At 42.1% G+C, this 26,463-nt stretch overlaps 1 protein-coding gene across 8 annotated transcripts in view; it reads right to left on the bottom strand.

Annotated features, from left to right (window-relative positions):
* Positions 1–276: 276 nt before the first annotated feature.
* SNCAIP (synuclein alpha interacting protein) overlaps positions 277–26,463 on the bottom strand; it is a 124,514-nt gene continuing 98,327 nt past the window's right edge. For 7 of the 8 annotated variants that reach the window (XM_080972437.1, XM_080972438.1, XM_080972439.1 and 4 more), the window contains 6 exons: positions 24,552–24,677; positions 20,886–21,055; positions 15,235–15,327; positions 11,052–12,096; positions 8,074–8,144; positions 277–876 (listed from right to left, as the gene is read on the bottom strand). In XM_080972437.1, coding sequence (XP_080828563.1) covers positions 792–876; positions 8,074–8,144; positions 11,052–12,096; positions 15,235–15,327; positions 20,886–21,055; positions 24,552–24,677 — 1,590 coding nt within the window. In that variant the 3' untranslated portion in view covers positions 277–791. The remainder of the gene's footprint in view (positions 877–8,073; positions 8,145–11,051; positions 12,097–15,234; positions 15,328–20,885; positions 21,056–24,551; positions 24,678–26,463) is intronic. The other variant, XM_080972440.1, reaches the window with a different exon arrangement.

Below are 26,463 nucleotides of genomic sequence, written 5' to 3'. Positions count from 1 at the left end.
CTCTTAGCAATGTGACCTATTCTTTAAGCAAAGCAACATGCACCTATTTTTTTTTTAAAAAAACAGTTTTTTTAAGGGCAAGTGCTGGGATCAAAATACCCCACATAATTATAAAGAAATAGTTTAATATGGGAACAGATCCCCTAAATATAGTCTGCTTTTTTGCGAATAATGACTCAAGTTCTGATACTTTAAAAGTTTCATAATTGGATTTGCTAACAAATGGAATGGGTCACAATGGATCACATAAATAAACGAAGCAGAAGTGACATCTGGTTATGTTCACACTGTGTTTTGGTTAACACTGGTTTATTTTCTTTTATACAAAAAATTAGAAATAGCGACAAAACATAGTTCAACAAGAGGGTGGCCGGGGGTGGGCTGGGAAGAGTGCTTGTCCTGCGCTCAGTGAGGATTTGGCTAATCAGAGTCCTTATTTTTACAGACACAGTTAGGTTCTGAGAAAAGGAAATACAAGACATGTTACATTATATCCATGCAACAAGTAATGGCCACAAAATGATGGATGTCAGAAGATCATTCCAGAGGCTCTTTGCATTGCTATGTTTCCAAATCATGGCTTTTGCTCACCTTTGCCTTAAAACAGTACACCTTACAAACAAGTGACATAGACACATATTAATTTTTTTATATGGTCTAGCTGCTACAAATTTAAGGCATCCTAAGAGTCTGTTATTCTGCTGGTGAAAGTTACGTTTCATAGTTAAGTTTTCAAGTGGGAAGATTTTGGGCCATGTTTGGAGGAAGACTGAAATCCCGTGAGATGCGAGTCAAAGGAAGAATTCTTGCAGCTCTGGTTCTTCGGAAAAATCTTTGCTGTAAGATCGCTGGAGTTTCCTGTTGATGTTGTTATGCCTGCAAGGAAAAACAGAAACAAAAAAAATCACTCCTGGTTATTCAAAAGATGCCCAGTAATTTGATTTATTTTACCATCAAAGGACTGCCTTAATTCAACAGCAGTGCCAACACAGTCCCTTCTGAATTGAGTTGGGCTTAAACTGCCACAGCTGTTTGAAGATGATTGAAAAGGAATTCCAATCTCATGGACTGACAACACCAATAATGTGCTATTTGTGCTAAATTTTAATCCCATGCCTAGCAAACAATCCCAAGTCTGGCAAAAAGGTCATATTCCCTGTTTGCATTGTAAGTAAAGCCCATTGAACTCAATGGGAATTCCTTCTGAGTAGACATATAAAAGCATGCTCTGTTACACAGAAGAAATCACATGTGTGAAATTTGTACTCTTTGGCTGTCTAGGAAATACTCTAATTGGGTGTGTGTGTGGATTATTACAAGAAGAATTTACTTCCATCAAAACAGCTAGGGATCAAAGTGTAAAAGTGAGAAGTTAAAACAAACCTGGAAGTCAAACTAAGACTCCTTTCTTCATATCATAAAATACAAAATTACCAACCAAGGTTGAAATCCTATACCCACTTTTCTGAGAGTAAACCTCCGCTGAACTCAATGGCATTTACTTCTGAGAAGATATGCCTAGGATTGTACTGTATTGCAAACAGACCTTCCGCTGGTGAAGTAAAACCGAGCATGAGAATTTTTTGTCACACATGTGTAGATAATAAAAACAAACTGCTGATAATATATAGTCATTTATCATACTTTTTTTTGGTCTCCTTGTGCACATGCTAATTGTAAAAATATGGATTCAGTTCCCATATCAGAATGTGCAGAACATAAAGATTGGATTAGTCAAAATCAGCCTTTGATTTGTGAAAGAACTAGGTTGCTTTTACAGAACCTGTTTAAAAACACTAAGGTGAAGATTATGAACACAGATTTAATCCTATGTATCCAGCTACAACTACTTTTGAATGGTGTTCATATCGCTTTTTTGTGAAGTGAAGAAAATGAAATATTTTAGGCTTGTCTGAACTCCTTTGTTTGGGAATTTCAAAAATGGATTCCAACATTTGTGGCTCTTTTATGATGTCCCCCCCAAAAAACAACAACCCTAAAACCACAGAACAACTGTAAATTTGGACAGGGACCTGTCAGATTGACTCTGTACCATAGCAGACAACTTCCAACATGTGCTTATTTGTTTCAGCAGAAAGGAACGTATTGATGTACTGAAAATGCAGCAATATCACACAATCTCCAGCAAACCTTTCCCTCCCCAATAAACTGCCCATATTCTCCTATTAAATGTAAATATATCGGTATGATAAAAGAAAGCCAGATGCAGTTTGTGTATTTCTTATTTTTAATAGTAGCTGTGCTAACTGCTCTGTGTATTAAATAGAAAGCAGGGCTGTGTGTGCTTGCATATGGCAGTTGTTTTGTTCTTCAAAGTCAATGTAAACAGGAAATTATTTTCCATAGCAGCAGTCAGCCTAAGTAAGAGCTCTAATGATTCTCTCTGCTCCCAGCTACCAAGGTCTTGTATATTTGTGCTCTTAAAGCCCATCTATCACTGCCTGCTTAGAGACATTTGTAATTAAGTGAGATTATAAAAATAACCATCAGCCCTTGCCTACCTGGTGCCCTCCAGATGTTTTTGCCTAGATATCTGGATGGAGGACATCAGGTTGGCAAAAGTCAACCTATATCCTGAATAGCATAACATTCACCAAGATGGTCAGAGAGTTGGAAGCTACATATGGCTATGGGTGCAGGATCTGTGAAATACCACTGATTTTCTGTATGTCTTGGGTACAGACAATGGTCCCCTTCTCCTTTTCTCTCCCAAATAACAATAGTAAAAGGGACATATATTCAGAATGGATGCTCACTGCTTCTCTGGTGGGCGTCAGTTTTGGACCTTTTAGGCTTCTTCCCAGCCAGCCGGACATGTGGTCGCTGAACAATAGGGAGTTTGCCTTGGCCGTCACAAACATGGGGGTTACCTCCCAGCCAATAGCCAGGTTCAAATGGGCCAATCAGGGTCCAGGTCTTGGGGAATTCCCTTTGCTGGCCAGCTGGCATTGGACACAGTCATGACCAGCTGGGCAGCAACACATAAAAGGGGCTGGATTTCCTATTAAGCAAAATCCACCATTACAGAGCTCAAATTATGTAACAAATCCACCATGCATTACAAATCAGGGCTTCACCCCTCCTCTAAAAAATGCCTCAGGGTCATGGGCTGCCTGATCCTAAGGACCACTATACATACCCAGCAGTCTTTATATTTCCTAGTTGAGCAAATAAATACGTAGGATGATGTGCATAATACGACATACTACTTCACTAGTGTGCCACTGATGTTTATACCTTTCTTTTTTGGGGGTATTAGGTTAGCACTGGTGCAAACACCTATAAATTATTTTGCCTAAAAGGGGGTCAAGGATATGTTCAAAGAGAACATACGTTAGATACATGGCTGCATTTAATGTGTCTGTTTTTTTCTTTGAAAACCAGTGTTAATGCTGACTTTTTTGCAGTATGAACAATAGTTTAGGGATGTGTTTTCCCCAGGACCATAGGCCAGAGAGAGAGGAAAAGGGTTAAGCAATCCTTCATGCAATCTTTGTGCTGCACTTGAGGCTGTTATCTTTAAATTTAAAAAACCCAGACCTGCTAAATGAAGAACTCAGTGCCTTGAGTTGCTGCCCTGAGAACCATCCATGTTAGATAAATAATCAATATGGGTGACATCCAGTGAAGTTGCACTGTTAGTGCAAGGACTTCCACTGGGACCGTGGAACTTCCCCTCTCCCTCTTCTCCCTGTGAGGTCCCCAAATTGGCTCCAAAGAGTCGGTACAACCCCCAGAACTGAATGCTGGGGGTCGGGGGTGATGCAGGGACAGAAGAGCGAGAGAAAGTTCCATTGTGCAAGCAGAAGTCTTTAGCAGGATGACTTTGGGGGCTTACTGTTGCATTTGTATGCATTTACACCACATTTTAAAAAAATCTCTGGAATATGTTGATCTGCTTAGAGTGGAGCCCAAGGAAATTAGAACCAAAATGTACTACCCAGTTGAAGGGTTAGAATTGCTCAGAGCCTTTTACTGGCTGGTTTGCTCAATTGGAAGAAATCACCCACAGAAAACTGACTTTCATCAACAAAATACTGCCGTTACCACAGTTATTGCCCATCCTACATTTAAGAAAAATTGTGGTATTTCAGTTGCTGATTCATCATGGTGACCTAAGCCAGCCAAACGGAGAGGGTATCACTGCTTGGATGTGTGCTGCTTGCCAAAGGTTTTGCTTGCTGCAATTCTAAACCATACCAGTGAACTCACTCACATACCACAGTTATGGAATAACATTTGCAAGCATATTTGTGATCGTAATAGCTACGTTGAGACCTTTTTTGTGTCCAAGCAAATAGAAGTATTTCCACTGAATTCAATGAAAATAAAATCTCCTCTATGACTCTATCCTAAGGTTTAAGTCCCCAGAGTTAAGTGAGGGCGAGACGTGATTATTATTATTTGAACTGAATATGTTCCCTGTCAAAAAGCAGACAAACACCTCCTTTTTCCTTTTTGAAAACCCAGGATATTTTCAGATGAACTGCCCCAATAGGCTTGGCTCTCATTGGGTACCACTGAACTTTAAAAGGGCAAACTGAGCAGGCTGCAATCTGAGACAAAGCTGAGAAGGATGCAAAACCTGCTTCCTGCTGGATACTGGGATCACCAGTGGTAGCCCTGGCCTCCATTGCATTTAATTTTGCCATAAAAGTGGGAGATTCCTTTATATGCTTAAATGCTGCCATTGCATTCTATGGGAAATAGAAAATTTGGAAGGCAGTTGCCTCTGATTCTGGACTCTGGCTCCACTGTTGGGATGTCTATTGACACTGTGTCCTACTCCAATTTCTACGTGTGTGTGTGTGTGTGTGTGTGTGTGTGTGTACACGCAAACCAGCCTCTCTGCCCTACCTCTTAAAGCACTGATTTTATTTGCGGATAATAAAAGCAGGATTCCCATGGTGCTCTGTTGAATGGAGATGTCTACTGCAAGATGCATTCTGTTGTCCACTCACTTCTAGAAGTCTAGACTTTTGTAGTTTCCCAAAATACTTTGGGTATGAGAGCAACATGGAGAGACATCTGAGCGCCATGTATCTTCCATGGTATGGTGCTTACAAAAATCTCTGGGCGCTTGTCATCTGAATACAATCCTAGTAATAAAATAGCTTTCGTGGGGACAGAGAAAACTACCACCGATGTGAACGAGTTACTGGAGTGGTTCCTGCAGATAAGATAAATATGTTCTCACTTTAATGCACTACATGCTTCACAATAACTTAATCCATGGGAAGCAAATATTTCACTGGCAATACATGGCTAATGTAATTGCAAACATTTGCTTGGCACTGTCAGGGATAAAAACAGGCCCGCATTTTTTTAAAAGAAAGGGGAAGAAATGTACCGAGCAAATGAAACAGATCGTATGCTTGCACAAAGAAATCTAGTGAATTTTAACAGGGCGCCAAGGAATGTTAATTGTTTTACCAACATCAAGCTGTAGCTGATTAGGAAACAAATAATAATCAGGGCTTTTGGAGGTGGCTGAGATTTTAACGCTGTTGCCAAAATATAATAATAAATTAAAAATACAAGAAGAAACACTAGCTGATTAAAAAAACCAACCCTGTGGCCATTTACATGTGATACATTTTGTCCCTCGGTTGGTGTACAGAGAGTTAACACATTTACCACATGGCTCTAGCAAGTGATTCTCTTTAACTGTAGCTGGATGTGGTTCGCTGGATACAGGACATATAGCAGCTACCAGGACAAAACTAAATTACCCATGGGAAACTGCTGTAAAGCCAAAGCTATGATGTATGCGGAATCCATACTTAACAAATGATTAATACTAGAGTGGGGTCTGAAGTCTGTTGTATGGATCTGAGAAGCATTTTAACCACCAAGACTGCACTATATATTGATAAAGGGATTTCCATTGAAACCAGCTGCCTAAAAGGACTTAATTCTTAACCTCATTACTAGTCTTGTCCTATCATGGCCTGCTGCTTTGCCACAGTCTGTGCCAAAATGTCCCAATAAATATATGTGTTTCCAATGGACAAGAATCGGGGCAACAAATGAATTAGTGGGTGGGTGCAACCCAATTATCGCCCTTCCAAGGCCAATTGCTTGATTTTCCTGCTGTGATCTGCATCCTAAGCCATTTCATCAAATGATAAAGGAGAAGGAGAAGCTTGGTGGCCTCAAGTTTATAAGGTTTTGCCTAGAATAAACTTATAGACGTTACAGCACATGCATTGCCAAGCATGACAAATCCACCATTTCCTCACAAATACCTAGTTCTTAATCAGCGAACAAATGTCTGACTTAATTTATGTGAGCTTATGCAAACTCAGAATTTGGTTCTAGCATAGTTGGATAATGAAACAATTAAATTATATACGTTGTGTGTTCCTGAAAGTGCCATGAATTCTCCACCCTCCACTCCAAAAATATTTCCATGTTGGATACTTAAGAGATGGGAGACAGAGGTCCATTTCAGACCAACATCAAACTATGATTTATGGTTATGTGTCCAGGTTGCTGCAGGCCCTGTGAAAGTGGGGAAGAGGATATTTGGTGCAACTGTATTGTGGAGAATAGTGGTGTGGTCAAACCACAGTTTGTTAAAAAGCCAGGATATTCGGGCCTGTTAACAAACAGTGGTCTGAACCAACCATCTTCTGTGGACTTCAAACACAGCAACAAAGCACAGATTTCCCCCTGAAACTAGGAATGGAAGCTTTAAATCTCTTCCTTTTGTACAGTGGTACCTCGGATTAAGAACTTAATTTGTTCTGGAGGTCCGTTCTTAACCTGAAACTGTTCTTAACCTGAAGCACCACTTTAGCTAATGGGGTCTCCTGCTGCTGCCGTGTCACCGGAGCACAATTTCTGTTCTCATTCTGAAGCAAAGTTCTTAACCTGAGGTACTATTTCTGGGTTAGCGGAGTTTGTAACCTGAAGCGTATGTAACCTGAAGCGTCTGTAACCCGAGGTACCACTGTACTTGAATGGGAGGAGGAAACATGAGGGTTGCATGGTTTGCTCACAGATCTGAACTGGAATCTAGAGCACAATGTGCATTTCTACATGAGAAATAAAATATCCCAAACAAGTGAAGGCAGTTAACTTTAAACTAACAAGATATAGGGTAGCAGGCACTTGAGATGCATTATTACTGTTGTGGTCAATATTCATTTTTCATATTTTTGATGGAAGGAAAATCCCATTAACGCAGATATTTGAATTCATCCTTAATTACAAAGTTGCCAGTTGATTATTAAATATGAACACCCAAACCTTAATCCACCCCATCCGACAAGTGCTTAGCAAAAGCTGCACTTCTGTGTTAGAAACATTGGGTGATATCCCAATTCTGTGAAGCCCTGAGACCCCCGGGTATAGGGCGGTATATAAATTCAAATAATAATAATAATAATAATAATAATAATAATAATATCCAGTGTTAGTCCTACTCAGAGTAGACCTAATACAATCAGTGGTCTTAAGTAACTTAAACCAATTAATATCAGTGGGTCTGCTCTTGAATATGACTTAGCTGGATATCACCTGGCATGTTTCTATTCCTGCAAGGGTTAAAAATACGTTGGTTTTGGTTTACCTGACACTACATTTAAATTAGAAAACTAAATCAAGTGTGAGAAAGAGATGGGATAATGGAGACTGGAGCGCACTGTCTCTTCTGACCGTAAGTGGAGTTTGACTTGGCCTGCTCCTAAGAGGAAATTTAATTTCCATTCTCATTTGGTGTTTGACTTTCATTCAAGAAAATCTGTAATGCCAAGCCGAACTAAAACGCATTTTTGGATTTATGAGCGCTAGTGATTTTTATGCATTACTTTGTGCTGAAGGCATTAAACGAGCTCAGCAATGGTTATTAGCAAAGGACTGTAACAGGGATTTGTTTACTTCTTTTTTTTTGGAGATCAAAATTTCATTTTCTTTTACAGTTGTCGTCAATCGTTTCATTAGTTTAAGCTGCGAACAATTATAAGCTGCACATGCAATGAGGGGATAATAATAATAAAAAACGCAGTATTAGGAAAGCCAACATTTTCACTCTGCATCAGCACATACCATGCATAGTTACACAGGCGGCGTTCAATCAGCATGCCAGTGGAAAAACTGATGCAGCCAGGGTAGGGCGCCTGGGGGAAGTGCAATGCATTAATCAGTCGAAAGATCATGCAACAAGCTTCTCTCATGCATAGTAGAAAGGCAGTGATTAAAAGTCACAGTGTATTAGCGGAAGCTTTGAGAAACCCACATGCCACAATCTACAGTGGTGCCTTGCAAGATGAAATTAATTCGTTCCGCGAGTTTTTTCGTCTTGCGGTTTTTTTCGTCTTGCGAAGCACGGTGTCAGAAAAGTTTTGGAAAAGCTTCAAAAATCACCAAAGTCTTCAAAAACCTCAAAAAAGGCTACCACACCGCGTGCAATGAGTTGCTCCTCGAAGTCAAGTCACAACTGTATTAACGGTTTTAAGAAAAAGAAAACAAACTTGCAAGACGTTTCCGTCTTGCGAAGCAAGCCCATAGGGAAAATCGTCTTGTGAAGCAACTCAAAAAACCAAAAACCCTTTCGTTTTGCGAGTTTTCCGTCTTGCGAGGCATTCGTCTTGTGAGGTACCACTGTAGCTCCTCACTGGATCTCAGATGCCTACGCAGAGCCTGGCATGTGGTAAGGCTGCTTCCATTGGCTTCTAGGAGCTACAGAATGCTTCCGCCATTCATAGCAGGCATTCTTTTCCCTTAGAAGGCAGGCTGCAGCTCCTTAGATGGTGCCCATAAGCCTCTTCAGGTAAAAGGGAAATGGCACGGAGGGTTTGGCGCTAGCTCACATCTGTGAAGCGTTATGAAACTACGCATTTCTGACTGAACGTGCCATCTGAAAGCATGCAAATTTTGGCAAGTGGGAGTGCTCCATCCACGCTACGGGTAAAAGGAGGCAGGAACAAGACAGGCATGGAGTGCCAGCAAAACAATATGGAACAATATGAGGGGGAAATGTAATTTTCATCCATCACTGATTTTAGCTTTTTTTTTGGGGGGGGGGGGTAAAACGTTAAAAACATGTTTCCACTCTTCATCACTGGCTGTGAGTGATGCTTTTTGAATTTCTTCCCAGTTGTTCAGTCTCCGTGTATGAATTCTGCAAAGTACTATGGACAAACATAACATTTCACCTTCTTTTGTTACACTTCGTTGTAGAACACTACAGGTGTTCTTTCAACACAAGTCTTTATTAAGGGAGCTTGGCTAGGAAATAGGATGCTTGCCTTTTAAATGACACAGTTCAGTTAAACATTATAGGAACTCATTTTCGGTGCCCGGCAAAAACTTTGCTCTTTACCCGCACCTTTGGCCCTTAATTTTAAGGACTTCAAATACTTCTGCCCTCTTTTAGTGGGGCAGATTCTGTAAAAACCTTTTATATGTATAGCTGTGTTTTCAGGGTTTTTTGTTAGTTGTATGCTGTAATTGGTTTTAGTGTTTATACTGCCTCGTAAGCTGCATTAGGTCACTTTTATAATTAAAGTGGCGAATTAATAACAATAACAACAGCAGCAGCAATAATTTTTAGGTTCAAATCTTTGGTGCTGGACAGCTAAAAGCAAACTGAATTGTCTGCCTTTACTTGGATTTCCCTTTCTGTAAATGTTAACCCTTTGTTTGAATAATGCATTGAAATACAAACCTCTTGTTTATTGTATAAAACTCTGCTTCCAGGGCCCTGTTTTAATCTGCTTTATTCCCACTATCTAACCAGCCTTTGGACACCACTGTGTTCCTGCACAGAAGTACTTAAGAACCCTTTGTTGTAACCTGTTCCCAGCCTTATGCTCACTTTTTTCCAGTCCCAAGACATCAATCTGTTTGGGTATGTGCTACCATTGCCTTTCTTCAGATCAACAGAAACTAATAATCCAACACGACTGTCCAGTTCCACAAGGCCCAGTATTTCTACAGCCATCACTCTTATCATGAGCAAAGGTGGAGTCTTGCTCCTTTACAGCCACCAGAGGGAGGCCAGTTTAAAGCACTCCATGCGAGGCTTTTGTGCAGAGTGACTCACAGCTCGCAAAGGACAATTTTCTCCTTTCCAGCACAGACGCTGAAAGAGAAAGGTTTGTAATGGCATGGAGGAAATGACCCCAGACCTGTGGTAAGGCAGTCTGCATGAATAGTTTAACCACATAATAATAGCTGCCAGGTGAAGCATTTTGCTAAGGAGGTCTGAACTTAACACCTTGCTTGGATCCTTGTATGGTTTTAGAAAGAAGCACTTATGTTCTCATAGATTCTTATCTCATTGTTTGGCTCTGTTCCTATGTTTGGATGTATCCAATTCATATATTGATGCTGATTTTTCTCCTCCCTTGTTTTTTTATGCTGTAGCTGCTTTGTGAATCTGTCTTTTATGGGAAACTGTATTCTATTATGTATTTTTTATTATAACCATTATATTTATATCACTGTTTTGATTTTTATGTTGTATAGATAACATGTTATGTATTGACATCTGTGTTCTATGTTGTAAACTGCCCTTTTGATGATGGATGGAATATAAAATTTAATAATAATAATAACAACAATAACATCCCCCTTGTCTTCTACTTTTTTGTATTTTAGAAAGTATTTGCATGGGAACTGCTCTTTTTCTGAATTCAGATATTCCTCAAAAGAGTGAAGTACAAAATGGCATACGAGAACTCTGAGCTAACATTATTTACGTGTATAGCAGAGCACATGGGCTTTGACACTATCCCTACAATCCACACAAGATCAACTTCACCTCAGGGCTCTCATGTCTTGCTTGCAGAGACTGGCTGCACAGAACAAACAACACTTGATCCCTGAAAATCTCTATCAGACACCTTCAGTAAGTTTACTATCTCTTTCCAGATGTGCCCACATTACCTCTTCCCTGCCTAAAGCCCTTCCAGTGGTGATGTGTTGACATTTGTTCAATGCAGTTGAGGGGGGGAAACCATTCTAGACTTCTTCATTCATTAACATACAAAAACATTCCCTCTGCCCCATTCATCACTCACTGGCTTATTTTTTCCTTTTGCAGAAGTTGCTGAATTTCCCTTGCTATCTGTGGCTTTCCTTCCTAATGAGGTAAAGGGTGATGAGGTCTTGATTAGGCTTGAAGTCTGATAGTTATTATTATTGTTCTGGTTCCCGCTCAGTGTCTCCATTATGGAGCGGAAGGTTCCAAAGGGCCGTTTCTGCTGGTCTCCGGATTCGGCGTTGGACGAAGGCCGCTGAAGGACCTTACTTCGCTCTTTGTCCCTTTCCCCATTTAAAGACTCCGTTTGTTCCACCTGCGCCACAGGCTCCTCAAAGGTCACTCTGAGTTTTAAATTCTGGGCAGTTCTGCGCTTGGAAGATGGAGATTTGAGGGCACTCTTGGGACTTGTGGCCACTTTGTGAGTCGTGGTGGCATCAGAGCTCGGCTGGCAGGTATCTCCCATGGCCTGGCTCTGAGATATAGCCCCAGTCTGGTACTGGGACTCATTATCAGGATCACTACTTTCCGAAGTGGGAGAAGGGCTGTTGCCATCCAAAGATTTTGAGGCTCTCATCCCAAAAGGGAACCGGCGCCCAGATGATAAAGTGTGCCTCTTAATCATCAGATGCAAATTCTCGGTGCTTTCAATGTTTTCTACTATGGGCTGTGGCCTTGGCTTGTCCACTCTGTTCACGGGCGTATTCTTCTGATCCTCTGAGTTATTTGAATCTGTATCAGACTCACTGAGAGATCGCTGCATGAGATGCTTCAGTCTTGCTAACTTCAACTCCTTTTTTTCCGGGGGAAGCTTCTTTGTACTCTTGGAGGCGTGGACATCCTGAAATTCCAGGGACAGCTTTTCTTGCATGCAGACATTTTCAGAGATTTCTTTCCCCAGCAGCTGGCGCAGTATTTTATCTGAGTCTTCATCTTTCATCTTGGGACGGTTGTGGTGTGGAGTCCCCACACTGCCAAGAATCTGCATCCCATCATGGGTGTTCAATTTACTTTTCGGCAGAATCGAGTCATCTGCGTCAGATGGTTTCCATTGAAGCTTGCCAGAAGTAGGTGACGATGGCGAACTTCAATCGGGATAAATTGAAAACAAAAACAAAAACACCGTTCAGTACAGGCAACCACAACCAAAGTTATACATACATACAGTGCAACCCTGACATTCCCATTGCATATGTTTTCCAAACCACCCTACTGCTTTTTTCTTGACCTTTATCCACGTGGAATGTATTATGGAGTCACACTATTGACTCCATTGTTAAGAATGTAAATCTGTTTCCAGGCTAAGCTTGAGCCATTATTTCCTTTCTTTGCTAATCTCTACAGAAAGATTTCTGATTAAAGAGTTGCATTAGATATTGCTCAGCAGAATTTCTGAGAATAGCTGGGGAAAACTGGAATACTAAAATGTACTCAGATCTTTTACATAAAAACCACCAAGTCCTGTTTTGGCATGTTCCAAAATTTAAATATGGAATTCTGCTTCATTAAAATCAATGGGAATTTTGACTTCACGGTAATGATAAAGAATTCTTAGGTCCCTGCCACAAGAACTTTTAATGCAAATTTTGAGTTTTGGGGAACACAACAGAGAGAGGGAAGTGGAAGAAGGAGAGATGAAGAGAAAAGAATTACTGTGGAAGTAGGATTCTGTAGTCAGTTTACAGAAATAATAATAATAATAATAATAATAATAATAATAATAATAAATTTTATTTATATCCCGCCCTCCCCAGCCGAAGCCGGGCTCAGGGCGGCTAACAACAATCAAATAATCCAACATTCTAAAAACATTTCATTCTAAAAATTAATTAAAATCAAATTGATGGCACCGTTAAGCAAAATTCTGTGCAGATTGCCAGAGGAGGGAGTCAGGCTGCGCCCTGACCAAAGGCCTGGTGGAACAGCTCTGTCTTGCAGGCCCTGCAGAAAGATGTCAAGTCCCGCAGGGCCCTGGTCTCTTGTGACAGAGCGTTCCACCAGATTGGAGCCGCAGCCGAGAAAGCCCTGGCTCTAGTTGAGGCCAGCCTAACCTCTCTGAGGCCTGGGACCTTCAAGATGTTTTTATTTGCAGACCGTAAGTTCCTCTGTGGGACATACCAGGAGAGGCGGTCCCGTAGGTACGAGGGTCCTAGGCCGTATAGGGCTTTAAAGGTTAAAACCAGCACCTTAAACCTGATCCTGTACTCCACCGGGAGCCAGTGCAGCTGGTATAGTACTGGATGAATGTGATCTCGCAGCAAAGACCCCATAAGGAGTCTCGCCGTGGCATTCTGCACCCGCTGGAGTTTCTGGGTCAGTATCAAGGGCAGCCCCACGTAGAGCGAGTTACAATAATCCAGTCTGGAGGTGACCGTCGCGTGGATCACAGTGGCTAGGTCAGGGCGAGAGAGATAAGGAGCCAACTGCTTAGCTTGGTGGAGATGAAAAAATGCCACCTTTGTTATAGCTGTAATCTGTGCCTCCATAGAGAGGAAAGTATCGAAGATTACACCCAAACTCTTAATGGGTGTTAAGAGTTTGGGTTGGATCCAGACTTGCAACAAGCAGAGTTTCTGCCATGCAACACTCCAATGGAGCAAGTGTGGAGGGAGAGAAGAGGTCAATGTCATATATCCTTCTTTTCTCCCACAAAATCTGCTTCAGAGAGTTGGAACAGTGTGCAAAGATGTCACTGGTGGCTGTAGGGTAAAGGGGAAATTTGGCAAAAATTACTTTCCTCCTCTTCTCCCACTGGGAACCTCCACTGAATCAAGGTGTCTCCAGCTGGAGAGGGCAGTCTGGAACCACCCTTTATGCTTAGCAGAGATGTCAACTTTACAAGGTCCCAAACGGTAAGAAATATGAAAGCTGTTTAACCAAAATGGTTATCTAAGAATGTTATCTAAACAATGATGAAGTGGAAGAGCATTCAAGAGGAATAAGAACAGGGGTTGGCAAAGTTTTTGTGGCTTCCATTGGTTCACGGTTCCGCAGACGCCACAGTGGGCTGGAGCGAGTCCACGTGAGAGCGCATGCGCAAATGCTATTTTTGGCACTTCTTCCAGTGCAGAGGAGGCGTGCACAGCTTCCCATTGGCTGCAGGAGCTTCCAGCAGCCAATGGGAAGCCGGCCAGTGTCATGGAAGGCGGTCCCCGCTCCACTCTGCGCCGGTTTAGCACGGCACACGGGAGCCAACTGAGTGGGTGGCGGGGGGTCCATGGGCAGATTAAACGACCTCCATGGGCCACTTGTGGCCCAAGGGCCTTAGGTTGCCGACCCCTGAATAAGAGTAATAGCAATCTAGCATGGTTTGCTCAGGAGTAATTCCACTGGTATTGCTGAAACATGGCCTTGCAGATCAAATGGCTTACTGTTTATAAGCTGGCAAAAAAAAAAGGGTTTAAAAAACTGCATGCCTGCATGGTGAGAGGATCACAGGTTTCATCAGAAGTTTTAAATGCACAAGTAGATGACACAATTTTATATACACTTAAGGGAATTTTGTTCAAGGCAGAACTCTGATGCTCCCATTCTAACCCTATTATTTCAGGCTAACTTCCATTTAAATGGAGGTGCTTAAGGGGTGCTCATTAACTGAATTTACTTCCAAGCTTTTTATCAGTAAGTTATATTTATGCCTTTGCCCAATAATGCTCCTAATGGTCTGGCCCAACTCACACATGGGGAGCCTGCAGCAATGTTCATTCAGCTGAAGTCAAGTAACTGCGGTTAAAACATTGAAATGTACAATTCTATCTATGCTTCTGGTGCTGTCCATTTACATTAAGGCGGTGAAGGCAAATCGCCTTTACAGCACATGAACAGCCGCCTGCCTATTTTGCCAGCAAAAAAAAAAAAAAAAAAAAAAAAAAAAAGCCTTTTTATGAATTACTGGGAGTGTAAGATTACTGTAAGCCACCATAAGGTGAGGTTGTGGAAGTTCACAAGATGTTTCCTGTGATGTCTATGAGTCATCTAAAAGTTCCACAATAAATCAAACTGAAAAATGTAGGAAAGTTAATTCCATTTAAACTCGCACAGTCCAGTATTCACACCTGCCAAATTAAAAAGGTATGAATTCCCATCATGTGACATTTTGCTTTTTATTCTTTCACAGCATGAACGATTGGATCTTTAGCTGGAGCGTGACCTTCTCATGCAATAACCGTGAAAAGAGTCCAGTTCGAAGTACATTGGAATTCTATTCCAGTATGCCTAGTTACCTTGGGGATGTTGGCAGTGACTTGCCCTCTGATCTCTGTGTTTCTAGAAGCTGCTGGAGTTGGTTCTGTAATGTCACACGTTCTACCGTCTGCCTATAAGGAAATATTAAATTGTTAAGCCCACTTCTTCCTTGAAAGAAAAGCCGTTAGTGGATGCAGCAAAGAGAAATGATAGTTTTCACTCAACATCACTTTGAGGCGAAAGCCTCTGTACATTTATAATTTAAGAGTTGCACACACAGAGTGCATACAAATACTAAAATGCACAAAGGAGGTCTCTGTTCCACAAATTGCTTCTAATCCCTGTGGAAACGCTGTGATCACTCTATTGTACCTTCTGAAAACTGCCTGCCTTGTATACATTATTTATTGCTGGTAGTGAATCTGGTGTAAGTGGCAAGATTAGAATCCTAAGAAGCAGTTGCCGGAGCTGTGGGACCCACAACAATTAGCTTACCTGTGTCCAATTAAAACTGAACTCTCAGCAAACTTGAAATTAGTTCAATCTTGCCTGTGACTGGGGAGGAAAATTGGCTTAAGTTACCTCCCAAAGTTTCTCCTAAAAAGCGCTAGCTGCTTGGTAGAGCAAATGACACCACACAAAAGTTAAGGACAGCTGAGGGTTGTGGATCAGAGCTAAATGGAGCAGAGCAGTATATTTTATACTGGAGGATGGCGTGCACAGATACCACTAAGGTTGCAGGTTCGATCCCTGTAAGAGACAGTTGCATATCAGTGCATTGCAGGGGCTTTTCCAAACTTGGATCTCCAACTGCTGTTGGACTACAACTCCCATCATTCCTCAGCTCAGCAGGGCCCCCAGGGGTCAGGGATGATGGGAATTGTAGTCCAAAAACAGCTGGAGACCCAAGTTTGGGAAGCCCTGGACTAGATGATCCACAGGGTTCCTTCCAACTCTGTAATTCTACGATTGTGTAGAATGCATATGCACTTTTAAATGGGTTCTCTTCTGTCTATTATTCGACATGATTAATGTTTGCAATGACTCATTCATACTTTCTTAAATAATAAAAACAATCAATTAAAAATAATATCAATTAAAAAACTAATGTGTCCTGAGGCTAGATTTTCATTTGATGGTTTAGATGGTTCACTCAAGCTTCGGTGAGTCCCAGTGTAGATCTACTTCAGTCACAGCCACTTGAGGAGACAGAGCAGTGTAGCCAAAGATAAATTGCCTGGGTTTTCATCCTGGCAGATGGAAAGCCATCTAAACAGAATCCAACCTCTGCTCACTTGTCTGCCTTATCTCACCTCTCTCTACCTGTTTTAACTGCACCAGAGATTCCAGCAACATCTCGAGGGCACCACATTGGCCTCCTGAACTATAGTTTTGCTGGACAGGTAGTAAATGAGGTGGTTGATTGCAATAACTCAACGCAAATGCACTGGCTCCCAGTACGTTTCCGAGCACCATTCAAAGTGTTGGTGCTGACCTTTAAAGCCCTAAACAGCCTCGGTCCTGTATACCTGAAGGAGTGTCTCCACCCCCATCATTCTGCCCGGACACTGAGATCCAGTGCCGAGGGCCTTCTGGCGGTTCCCTCATTGCGAGAAGTGAGGTTACAGGGAACCAGGGCCTTCTCAGTAGTGGCGCCCGCCCTGTGGAACGCCCTCCCTTCAGATGTGAAGGAAATAAGCAGCTATCTTCTCTTTAAAAGACATCTGAAGGCAGCCCTGTATAGGGAAGTTTTTAATATTAAATGCTGTATTGTTTTTAACACTTCATTGGAAGCTACCCAGAGTGGCTGGGGAAACTCAGCCAGATGGGCGGGGTATAAATAAATTATTATTATTATTATTATTACACCACAGCCCCATTCAGAAATACCACTCAGGCATTGATACAAAGTAAAGGGGCCATGCCGACTAGCTCTGCCCTGACACCATCCATTGTAGCTTGCCCCACTTCTTGGATTCCACACATGCAGGACAACATCTGCACCAGGGAAGCCTTTGGCAAAAGCTCTTTTGACCACCAGATCCTGTGGCACAGAATGGGTATGATGTACAAGCTTTGCTTGCAGAGATCATTCTAGGGGGCAAAAAAACAAAACACAAAACCAGGAGAAGGCTGTTGTCTGATTATGTGCTTCCCCAGAAGTTGGACTGAGTTTAAGTCAGCAGGTCTCGTCTTATTAGTTAAACTCTGTATCAGGGAAAACCAAACATGTACGTTGTCACTTGTGAATTGTGATGAATTCAGTCTGTTGCAAGTTCAGGGTTTTGTAAATCCTCTGCTCTCATCAGCTTTCTGTGCTGTGTAACTCACAGGAAAAAACATATTTATTGGGTCTATCCTAACAAGTTACAGAGCACACATTTCCCCCAACACTGATATTATCATCTCCATGTAGGGAAAATGTCATGAGGGACACAGCTGTCTCTACATCAGCAGAGGGCAAGCAATCAACAGCTCTTTCCCACCATGAATTCTGCATCTTCCCTCTCTGTTAAACCCTAGCTAATGTTTACTTTTGTAAGAGTAAATTTCTAAATTTCCCCAGCAGTGATTTATTTCCCCATTTAAAACCATGTAGCAATGCTAGCAAGCATGTAAAAACGCATTGTTGCTTTCACTTTCAGAATGACTTCCTTAAAAAAAAATATAGCAGAACAAAACTGACAGCGCAAGTCCAGCTGTGGGGTATTTAACCGGATAATTTCCTGGCTCAAAGGACATTAGATTATTAACTCACTTCTCAATTCTAGAGCTTTGGAACTGACAAAGTCGGAGCCAGAAACCATCCACATGACTTCAGCCTATTTGCAAGGCTGTATTTGCTGTATTCACAAAAAGCAAATGCTCATATTGGCACAGTAAAGGATCTGGAAAATGCAAAAGTATTTTAGGTGGGACACCAATATGCTATTTTGTAGAAACCAGATGCACTTTATAAAGATCTTCCCTTCCTTCAATTTCCCCTCTTCCTTCCTCCCGCCTACATGTTTCCTTACACTATTTTAAAAATCACTCCCACCTTCTGTCAGCATTGGAGTGTAATGCAAAGATCCAAGATTTTGCAGATTCAGACCACTTATTTCCATTTGTTATTCCTGACTGTTGCTGGTCTACCTGTTTCACTTTCCCTTCATCATTTCCCTTCTCATACTTGAGTGCCTTGGCCAGGAACCAGCTGCCTCTAATGCAAATCGGTACTCCATAAAGTTCATTTATACGAAACAGCTGGATGTACCTTTACACTGAGTGACACACAAATCACACAGAAAACATCGCACCCTGGATTTGAACAATGTTCAGGGATTGCAATGTTAGAAACACAGTTGTACCTTTGTTGACGAACACTTTGGCTCCCGAATGCCGCAAACCTGGAAGTGAGTGTTCCGGTTTGCAAACGTTCTTTGGAACCCAAACGTCCAATGCGGCTTCCGTGGCTTCCGATTGGCTGCAGGAGCTTTTGGAAGTCAAACGGACTTCTGGAACAGATTCTGTTTGACTTCCGAGTAGTAAAGATTATATTTCTTGTATTAATATGAACAGTCATCAAAATGTCAGTGCTGCCTTAAAGTTGGACTATTAAGCGGAGGGAGGAAAGTCACCCTGTTTGTCTATGTAAATAAGATCCAGGTGTTCTTAGGAGAAACTGGTTTTCTCGATTCATATCAATCAGAGTTTAGGCCCTATTTTGGCAAAGAAACTGCTTTGGTCACCCTGTATGTTGACCTATGTTGAGACAGAAACTGGGGGGAATGTGTCCTTGTTAATTCTCCTTGACTTCTCAGTGGCTTTCAATGCCTTCAGGAGTTAGGGGTGGGTGGCACCATTTTGTGGTAGTTCAGGTCCTACTTGGATGGTCATTTCTGGAGGGTGGTGCTTGAAAAGTGCTCTTTGGCTCTGTGGAGCATCCAGTGTGGGGTTCCTCAGTTTTATACCCCATGCTGTTTAACATCTACAGGGAACAGCTGAGTGGGGTCATCCAGAGTTGTGGAGTATGTTGTCAGCAGTATGCTGACGACACACATCCTTTACATCTACAGGTGAGAAGGTGGGTGTGCTGGACCATCGTCTTTCCTTAGTAATGGACTGAATCAGAGCTAAGAAACTGAAGCTCAATTCAGATAAGATTGAGGCACCAGTAGTGGGTGTTTCCCCAGACCAGTTGGATAGGAGGCTGCCTGCTCTTGATGGGATTACCCTTCCCTCTAAAGGAGTGGGTATGCAGCTTGAGGGTACTTTGGGATCCACTGCTGTTGCTTGAGACTCAGGTGGCCTCAGTAGCATGGAGGGCCTTCCATCAGCCCAGCTGTACCCCTATCTGGACAGGGATAGTTTACCTTCTGTTGTTTATGCTTGGAAACCTCTAGGTTAGATTATTGAAATACGCTCTCTGTAGGGCTATCTGGAAGATGGTTCAGAAACTTCAGCTGGTGCCGAATTCAGCGGCCAGATTGCTCAAAGGGGCAAGATGGTTTGAGCCTATAATGCCAACCCTGGTCTGACTGCACTGGCTGCCAATTAGTTTCTGGGCCCAATTCAAAGTGCTGGTTTTTTTGACCCATAAAGTCTTAAACAGCTCAGAACCATCATACATACCTTTAGGTGCCAGGCAAAAACATTTTCCTCCTCCCAGGCCTCTAGCTAATTAAACAATCTACGGCCTTTTAAATTGTGAGCAGGGGGTTGTTGCAATTATTATGGTATATGTTTTTGTATTTTTTTATATTGCAAAGCACCCTGTGATTTTCAGAGGAAGGGTGGCGTAGACATTTGATAAATAAGTAAATAATTTATCCAGGACAAGCGCTATTCTCCTTTTTGACAGCAGCCTTTTTGCTCCGGCTGGGATGCCTCCGCTTCTTGTTTGCCTAGTTGCAGCCGCTACATTAGCCGTTGGAAGTGCCTGCTGGTCTAAACTGCTTCTTTAGAAAAGAGCACAGCTGGACATGTGAAAACCAGCCCATGCCAATTCAGTGTGAGAGAAAAGGACCTGTGGGTCTCTTACATTTAGCACTTAGCTACTGTTGGGAGTGCGATGCCAGACCCTTGAGAAAAAAGCTTTTACAATCAGAACAATAGGCAAGTGGTTAGTCATGAACATGTAAATGTTTTACACTTTAATTTTGCACACAGGCAGCAGGGTGGCAGATGAAAGGAGAACCGCAGACGTTTGATGTATGAATGGATAAAATGGGGGAAATAAAATGAGGCTGCCAATCGTACCACTTACCTGTGAGAAAGCCCCACTGAACTCAAGATCCATTTTACTGTTTATACAAGGAATGTACTTTCATTATGCCCTCCAGGTGTCACAAGGTGAACATAAGGTCAAGTTTAAAAGGAAATATGCAACACACAGCAGACATGCAGTTGGCTAATGGTTCTCACTGTGTGTCCACGGTTTATTTTAATGGGGTGCACCTTCTTTTCCAGGGTTTCTCAAACCTTGGGTTTCCAGCTTGGGTTTTTAGACTTCACTTCCCATTATGCCTGACCACTGGTGCTGTGAGTCAGGGAGGATGGGAGTTGTAGACAACTAGGAACCCAAATTTTGGAAACCCTGTTCTCTTCAAACGTTACATTCACCAGCACCTGGACATGTTGACAGAACTTTTTTTTAAAAAAACAACAACAAACAGCTAGAATCCCACTATTATGAATGAAAACTTACTCTTTCAGTTGTTTCGTTAACTTCACAACCTGGGATGCCAACGACATGCACGTCTCCACCACAACCAGGTAACGTGAGCACATGGTGTGCCCCTGGCGCTCAGCACTTTGGGAAGGTTTTTCTCCAGCATGGTTTTGCATAGTGACATTTGCTCCATATTCAACCAGAGTCTAAAATATATACATGTATTGGTCTATTAGCAGGAACAGTTACCTTCAAAGTTCATCATAGGCAGAAGGGAAATTCCGCAACGCTAAGAACAAATGGATCCCACTCCCATGATATATGGTAACAGGGACCAGACTAGATAGGTTTTAAAAAGGACTATGCATAACACTGGCAGCCAAGACATGTGAAATACTGGGGAAGACGAGATGCTCTGATTAAAAGAATGGTATATTAAGCTTTGGGACTGAGAGAAGCTGAATCAAATTACCTCATATGTAAGGGAAAAGAAATATAAATAGATTTGAGGAAGAATAGAAGTCTTTTTCACACGCAAAACCGAGTACTAAAACTGGCAACCCTTTTCCTATTTTAGAAGCAGTGAGTAGTTTGTTGTAAATATATTGTTGGTCTGATTGTGAACTAGCAAATTTTGTACACTTACATTTATGGACAACATTTATAGCTATTAAATTAATTTTTTAAGGAAATTATGGACCTGTACTGAAATGTTATTGATTATATGACTGTCTATATATCTATATTTTAAATATAGACATTATATAAATTATATATAAATTAATATATTTTTTAGGATTATACAAATTAATTGATGAGGATAAGCTATTTCGGGGACATGGCAGTTGCTGTGGGAGCAGCAGTCAAATCCTGCTACTGCCAGCCAGAGGGCTGGACTGATTCCTACATTTCATTTCTCCACCACCACAAACCCTTACTTAATGTAGTGTACAAATGGGCTGAAATTATGCTATCCTAATTAGCAGTCATATCAGATTTTGATTCTGTGCTAGTTCAGATGGTTTGCTCATGTGATAAGCTCAGGACTCGATAAATCTGGTGCCACTGTAGATACTGCAACTAAATTATTAATTATGCAATGAAATATTTGGAGTGAAATCTGCTCTGTGGGTAGCTTTAAAAATTCCAAAAACATAATCTTGCAGAATGACTTAAATTTGGGATCCATGGAAACTTTGATCACCTAAAGGTGTTTGTTTTCTTAAAGTGTAATAGACTCTGAGCTGCAGTGCAGATAGTCAATCAACAAAAATATATTATATTTTCCCTCCTGTGCTTTGCAATTTCTGTTCATAATTAGATGACTAAGGTTTTGCTGCCGTGTTTGTCTGGTGCCACTATTATTATGGGTTACAGAATTGCAGAATAAACAATGGGTAGGTGGTTAAGACGAAATTAAAGATCTCACATGTCACCACATTCCTGGAACATTTTTGGATCCTCCCAAATGCAGAGGGGAGAGAACATGCAAAAGTGTCTCCCTCACATATCCTGTAAAACTGTCCGAAGTACGAAGCCACACTCATATTTCCCCTGTAGAGAAATGTGTGAGTTCTCCCTGCATCTAGAGCAGGGACTGGAAAGCTCCAGGCCCCTGGACTCTCTCCAAGCCACATCCCCTCTTCAGAGACTACACATTTTGCAGGCCCTTTTCCATGCCCTCCTTATTTGCTTGGGTGGAATGTGTCTTGGTGGAATGTGTCTCTGAATTGTGATTACGCCTCTTCATGCCTGGGTGGAGGTCTGTGTGCATCTCCAAATGACAGGGGGGCTACAAATAGAAGGAGGAATCAGTGAAAATCATGCCCCCCATTCAATGTGCTCATATGATGTATGCATCTCTTAAAAGTACAATGAATGACATCAACAATGATGCTAAATCATGGTTTAGTGCTATGGGCAAGACCCCAAGCAAGGCCTCCAGCTTACACTCCTCCTTCTCATCCCACACGGCTGGGAGATAAACTTCTGCAGTGTTAAGTTTCACTTCCCACAAAATCCTGGATTGTTGTTGCGTATGAGCCAGAAGCTGCAGTTTGCGTGTTTAGACCTTTTAACCTCCCTCTTAAATAAGTTCAGACAAGACACAAATTTTGGTTTGGTTTTTGGCAGAATTTAGGCCACAATTTTATTGATTACATCAAGTGAGTGGTTGCATAGGCTCTGGTTGGACTAGCTCCCTGCACCGTGGCAGGTAGCGCTGACCCAGGGTTCCAGCATAGGTCAACCAAGGGTGAACACCTGGAACAGCTGAAAGCCGGGGTCAGGCTAGTCCACCACCCAGATGTCCCCCTGGACTCAGGCACGGGCACAACCCCTCTCAGGGTTGACCAAACCATCGAGTCCCTGGATTCCTTTAATGGAATACCCTTCACATAGGGATGGCGAGAGTGTTCTCCCATCCCTATCACCTGAAGCAGAGCCTATCGGCAACCTTAAAAGTTGTGAGGATTTGTTACGCCACAGGCGAAACCCAAATGGCAACAGCCATCAGCCAAGTGGGAAAAATTCCTGCCGTGCCCCTGTCCCAATGACAGACGACACATGACGGCATAGCAATGTCAAGTGCAAGCCCTAAATATAGGGAGAAGTGGGCGGGTGTTCCGATGCACTGGTCCAAAGAGGAAGCTCTGGGTCACATAAGTCCCTCGATCCATTTGGCTAGCGTCCCATTGGCCCGATTAAACCCTGCATCAAGGGACCTACCAATAGGTTGTTGTGGCTATCCAATCGTACCCACCCATAACACAGGGTTTGGTTGCCAGGTCGCACCGCAACATGCGCCCTCTTTGAGGGAGGATTTATCACAAACTCCAGTCAGTTTCAAGACAAGCCAGCTTCAGGCAAGGGAGGGGTTGCAGCTCAGCAGAGCACATGCTGTTCATGCCTGGCCTTGCTGCTGCACCCCTGGTCCCCTTGCTAATGGCCGCTTGGGTAGCGTTGAGGGGCAGGATACATCTGCCAAGGGCTGTGTTGGCCGGCTGGGTTCCCCCTGCAAGGGCAGGCAGGCAGTGCAGTATGGCCCCGGTTTGTGTTCAACAGCAAGCCAGGAACTGTGGAAAGTGAAGCTAAACACTGGTCGCATGGGTGCAGGTGAGAAGAAGGGAAAGCACATGAGCCTGAGGTTTTGCTTACGCACGTAGCACTAAGCCATTTTAAAAGTATATGTGAATGGGGCCAGCATCTTCTGATATAACTGATCTTCTGTTTCCATGTAACAGGCTACTATGTTTTGGGTACATCAGAATCTATAAACATACAATACAATACAATACATATATCAAACAATACAATACATATCTACAAAACATACATTACCTATATACATACCCAACGTGAACGCACCCACAGTGAATCGAATTCCAACCATTCTTCTTGTGCTAGTTTACATTTCTTTAATCTGTATGCATTTCATTTTAGATGTTCTATTCTTCCAAATATTTTCCAAGCTAAGTTTGTTATATTTTCTTTATTTTCCAGATTCATTCACTGTCTGTCAGGAGATCTACCTTCTCCACATAGTTTTTAAGGTATTCTTTAAAGATAGTGCCAGCCCCATTGTTGCATCTCTAGCATACGTTGTATCGTATAGTGGTTAGTACTCTGTGTTGTGTAACGGGCTACTATGGATTTTTCACTTAGAACAACCGTCTGAAATAAATGTAGATTATTATTTTTTACCTGTATACATCCCAGATACCCATGCTGGGCAGCTACATGGACTGCGCTGTTGCCATCCTGATCAACTTCATCTAAAGAAATCCCTTGTTCTTGCATAAACTGAAGTAGCCACAGAAGGATTTTCTCCTACACACACACACACAGAGAAAAAGATTTAAAAAAAAAATAAAAAAATTGAAAGGTGGCTGCCATCTTCTTCTGTGTTGAAGGTATTTATAATTATGGAATAGATATTGACTTCTCAAAGGAAAATTGGTCATTTTTTCAATAGGGAGTCCTCAAAATTCTGCAGCCCTCCCATAAGCTACTCCAATACTTTGTCACTCAGTATTCTCCCCTTCCTGTGTCTTCTATATTTTTACTGTATTGAATTTTCTGTATTTTTGATCCCCACTTCCACCATGGTTTATTTTGTTCAATTTTGCTTCCGGAAGAATTCTACAATTTGCATTTTAATATTAAATAAATTTAAATTCAAAACAAACATGTTAAAACATACACAGCAAGTTCTCAGGCAGCTGTTAAACTCCAGAAATGTCAAATGTAGAAAAGTATAGATTCTCAATTGGTTTCAATATGCTAGAAATTTATTTTATGCTACTTCTTTTTCATTGGGATGACCTGGACAAAATGTGATAGTTTAGAGCGCATTGCTAACTAAGTCTTATGGGGCTTACTCCCAGGTAAGAGGAGTTAGGCTAGCAGCCTTTCTGTTACAAGAATGAGCCTCAGCAAATCTCAGTCTTGCTTTCCCCACTCCCTTGGCATGACTGTAAGGAGATTAACCCAAGTTTAGTGTGTTGCCCAAGCTCTAAACTGTGGCCATTGTTAATGATGATGAGTTGGGAAAAGTCAACTTCAAAACCATGGTTTAACATTGTACACAAAATGGGCCATTATATGTGCATTCTCACATAAGCCACACATTGGCAAAAGCAATCAGTGAAGCAGGTGAAACCAAGGTAGCTATTTGGATAGCCTTATGGGGCTTAAGGGACACGGGTGGCGCTGTGGTCTAAACCACAGGGCATAGGACTTGCTGATCAGAAGGTCGGCGGTTCGAATTCCTAAGATGGGGTGAGCTCCCGTTGCTCAGTCCCTGCTCCTGCCAACCTAGCAGTTCGAAAGCACATCAAAGTGCAAGTAGATAAATAGGTACCGCTCCGGTGGGAAGATAAACAGCATTTCCATGCACTGCTCTGGCTCACCAGAAGCGGCTTAGTCATGCTGGCCACATGACCCGGAAGTTGTCTGAGGACAAATGCCGGCTCCCTCAGCCTATAGAGTGAGATGAGTGCGCAACCGCAGAGTCGTCTGCGACTGGACTTAACGGTCAGGGGTACCTTTACCTTTACCTTTAAGGGGCAACTATTTTGTTCCCCCTTAACATGAGATGCACATTAATGGGAATGAAAAAATGTTATGGTGTAAAATGCGCAGACGCCTCCCCCTAACCCCTCTGCATGAATGCTATGAAAGGAGCTTGGTTAATGTTGTCTTCATTATAGCAGTTAAACTAAAGGCAACAACTACAATGGGTAAGAAATGAAGATAGCTACAAATATAACACTGGCTGCAACATTTAGTTGGTTAATTGATTTAAAACATTTTATAAACTAAAAAATGTATCCTCATTCAGGCAGATTTCCTTCTTTCTATTTTTGTAATATTTTATTACCACAACTAAAAGGTAAAGGTAAAGGACCCCTGACAGTTAAGTCCAGTCGCAGACGACTCTGGGGTTGCGGCGCTCATCTCGCTTTACAGGCTGAGGGAGCTGGCGTTTGTCCGCAGACAGTTTTTCCGGGTCATGTGGCCAGCATGACTAAGCTGCTTCTGGCGCAACAGAAAACTGAAACCAGAGCAGCGCATGGAAACGGTGTTTACATTGTTACCGGAGTGGTACCTATTT

The sequence above is a fragment of the Podarcis pityusensis genome (genome assembly GCF_964106645.2).
Source record: "Podarcis pityusensis genome assembly, chromosome: 11".
Lineage (NCBI taxonomy): Eukaryota > Metazoa > Chordata > Lepidosauria > Squamata > Lacertidae > Podarcis > Podarcis pityusensis.
Note: the sequence above shows the minus strand (reverse complement) of the source record. Positions and strands in the feature narration are given on the sequence as shown.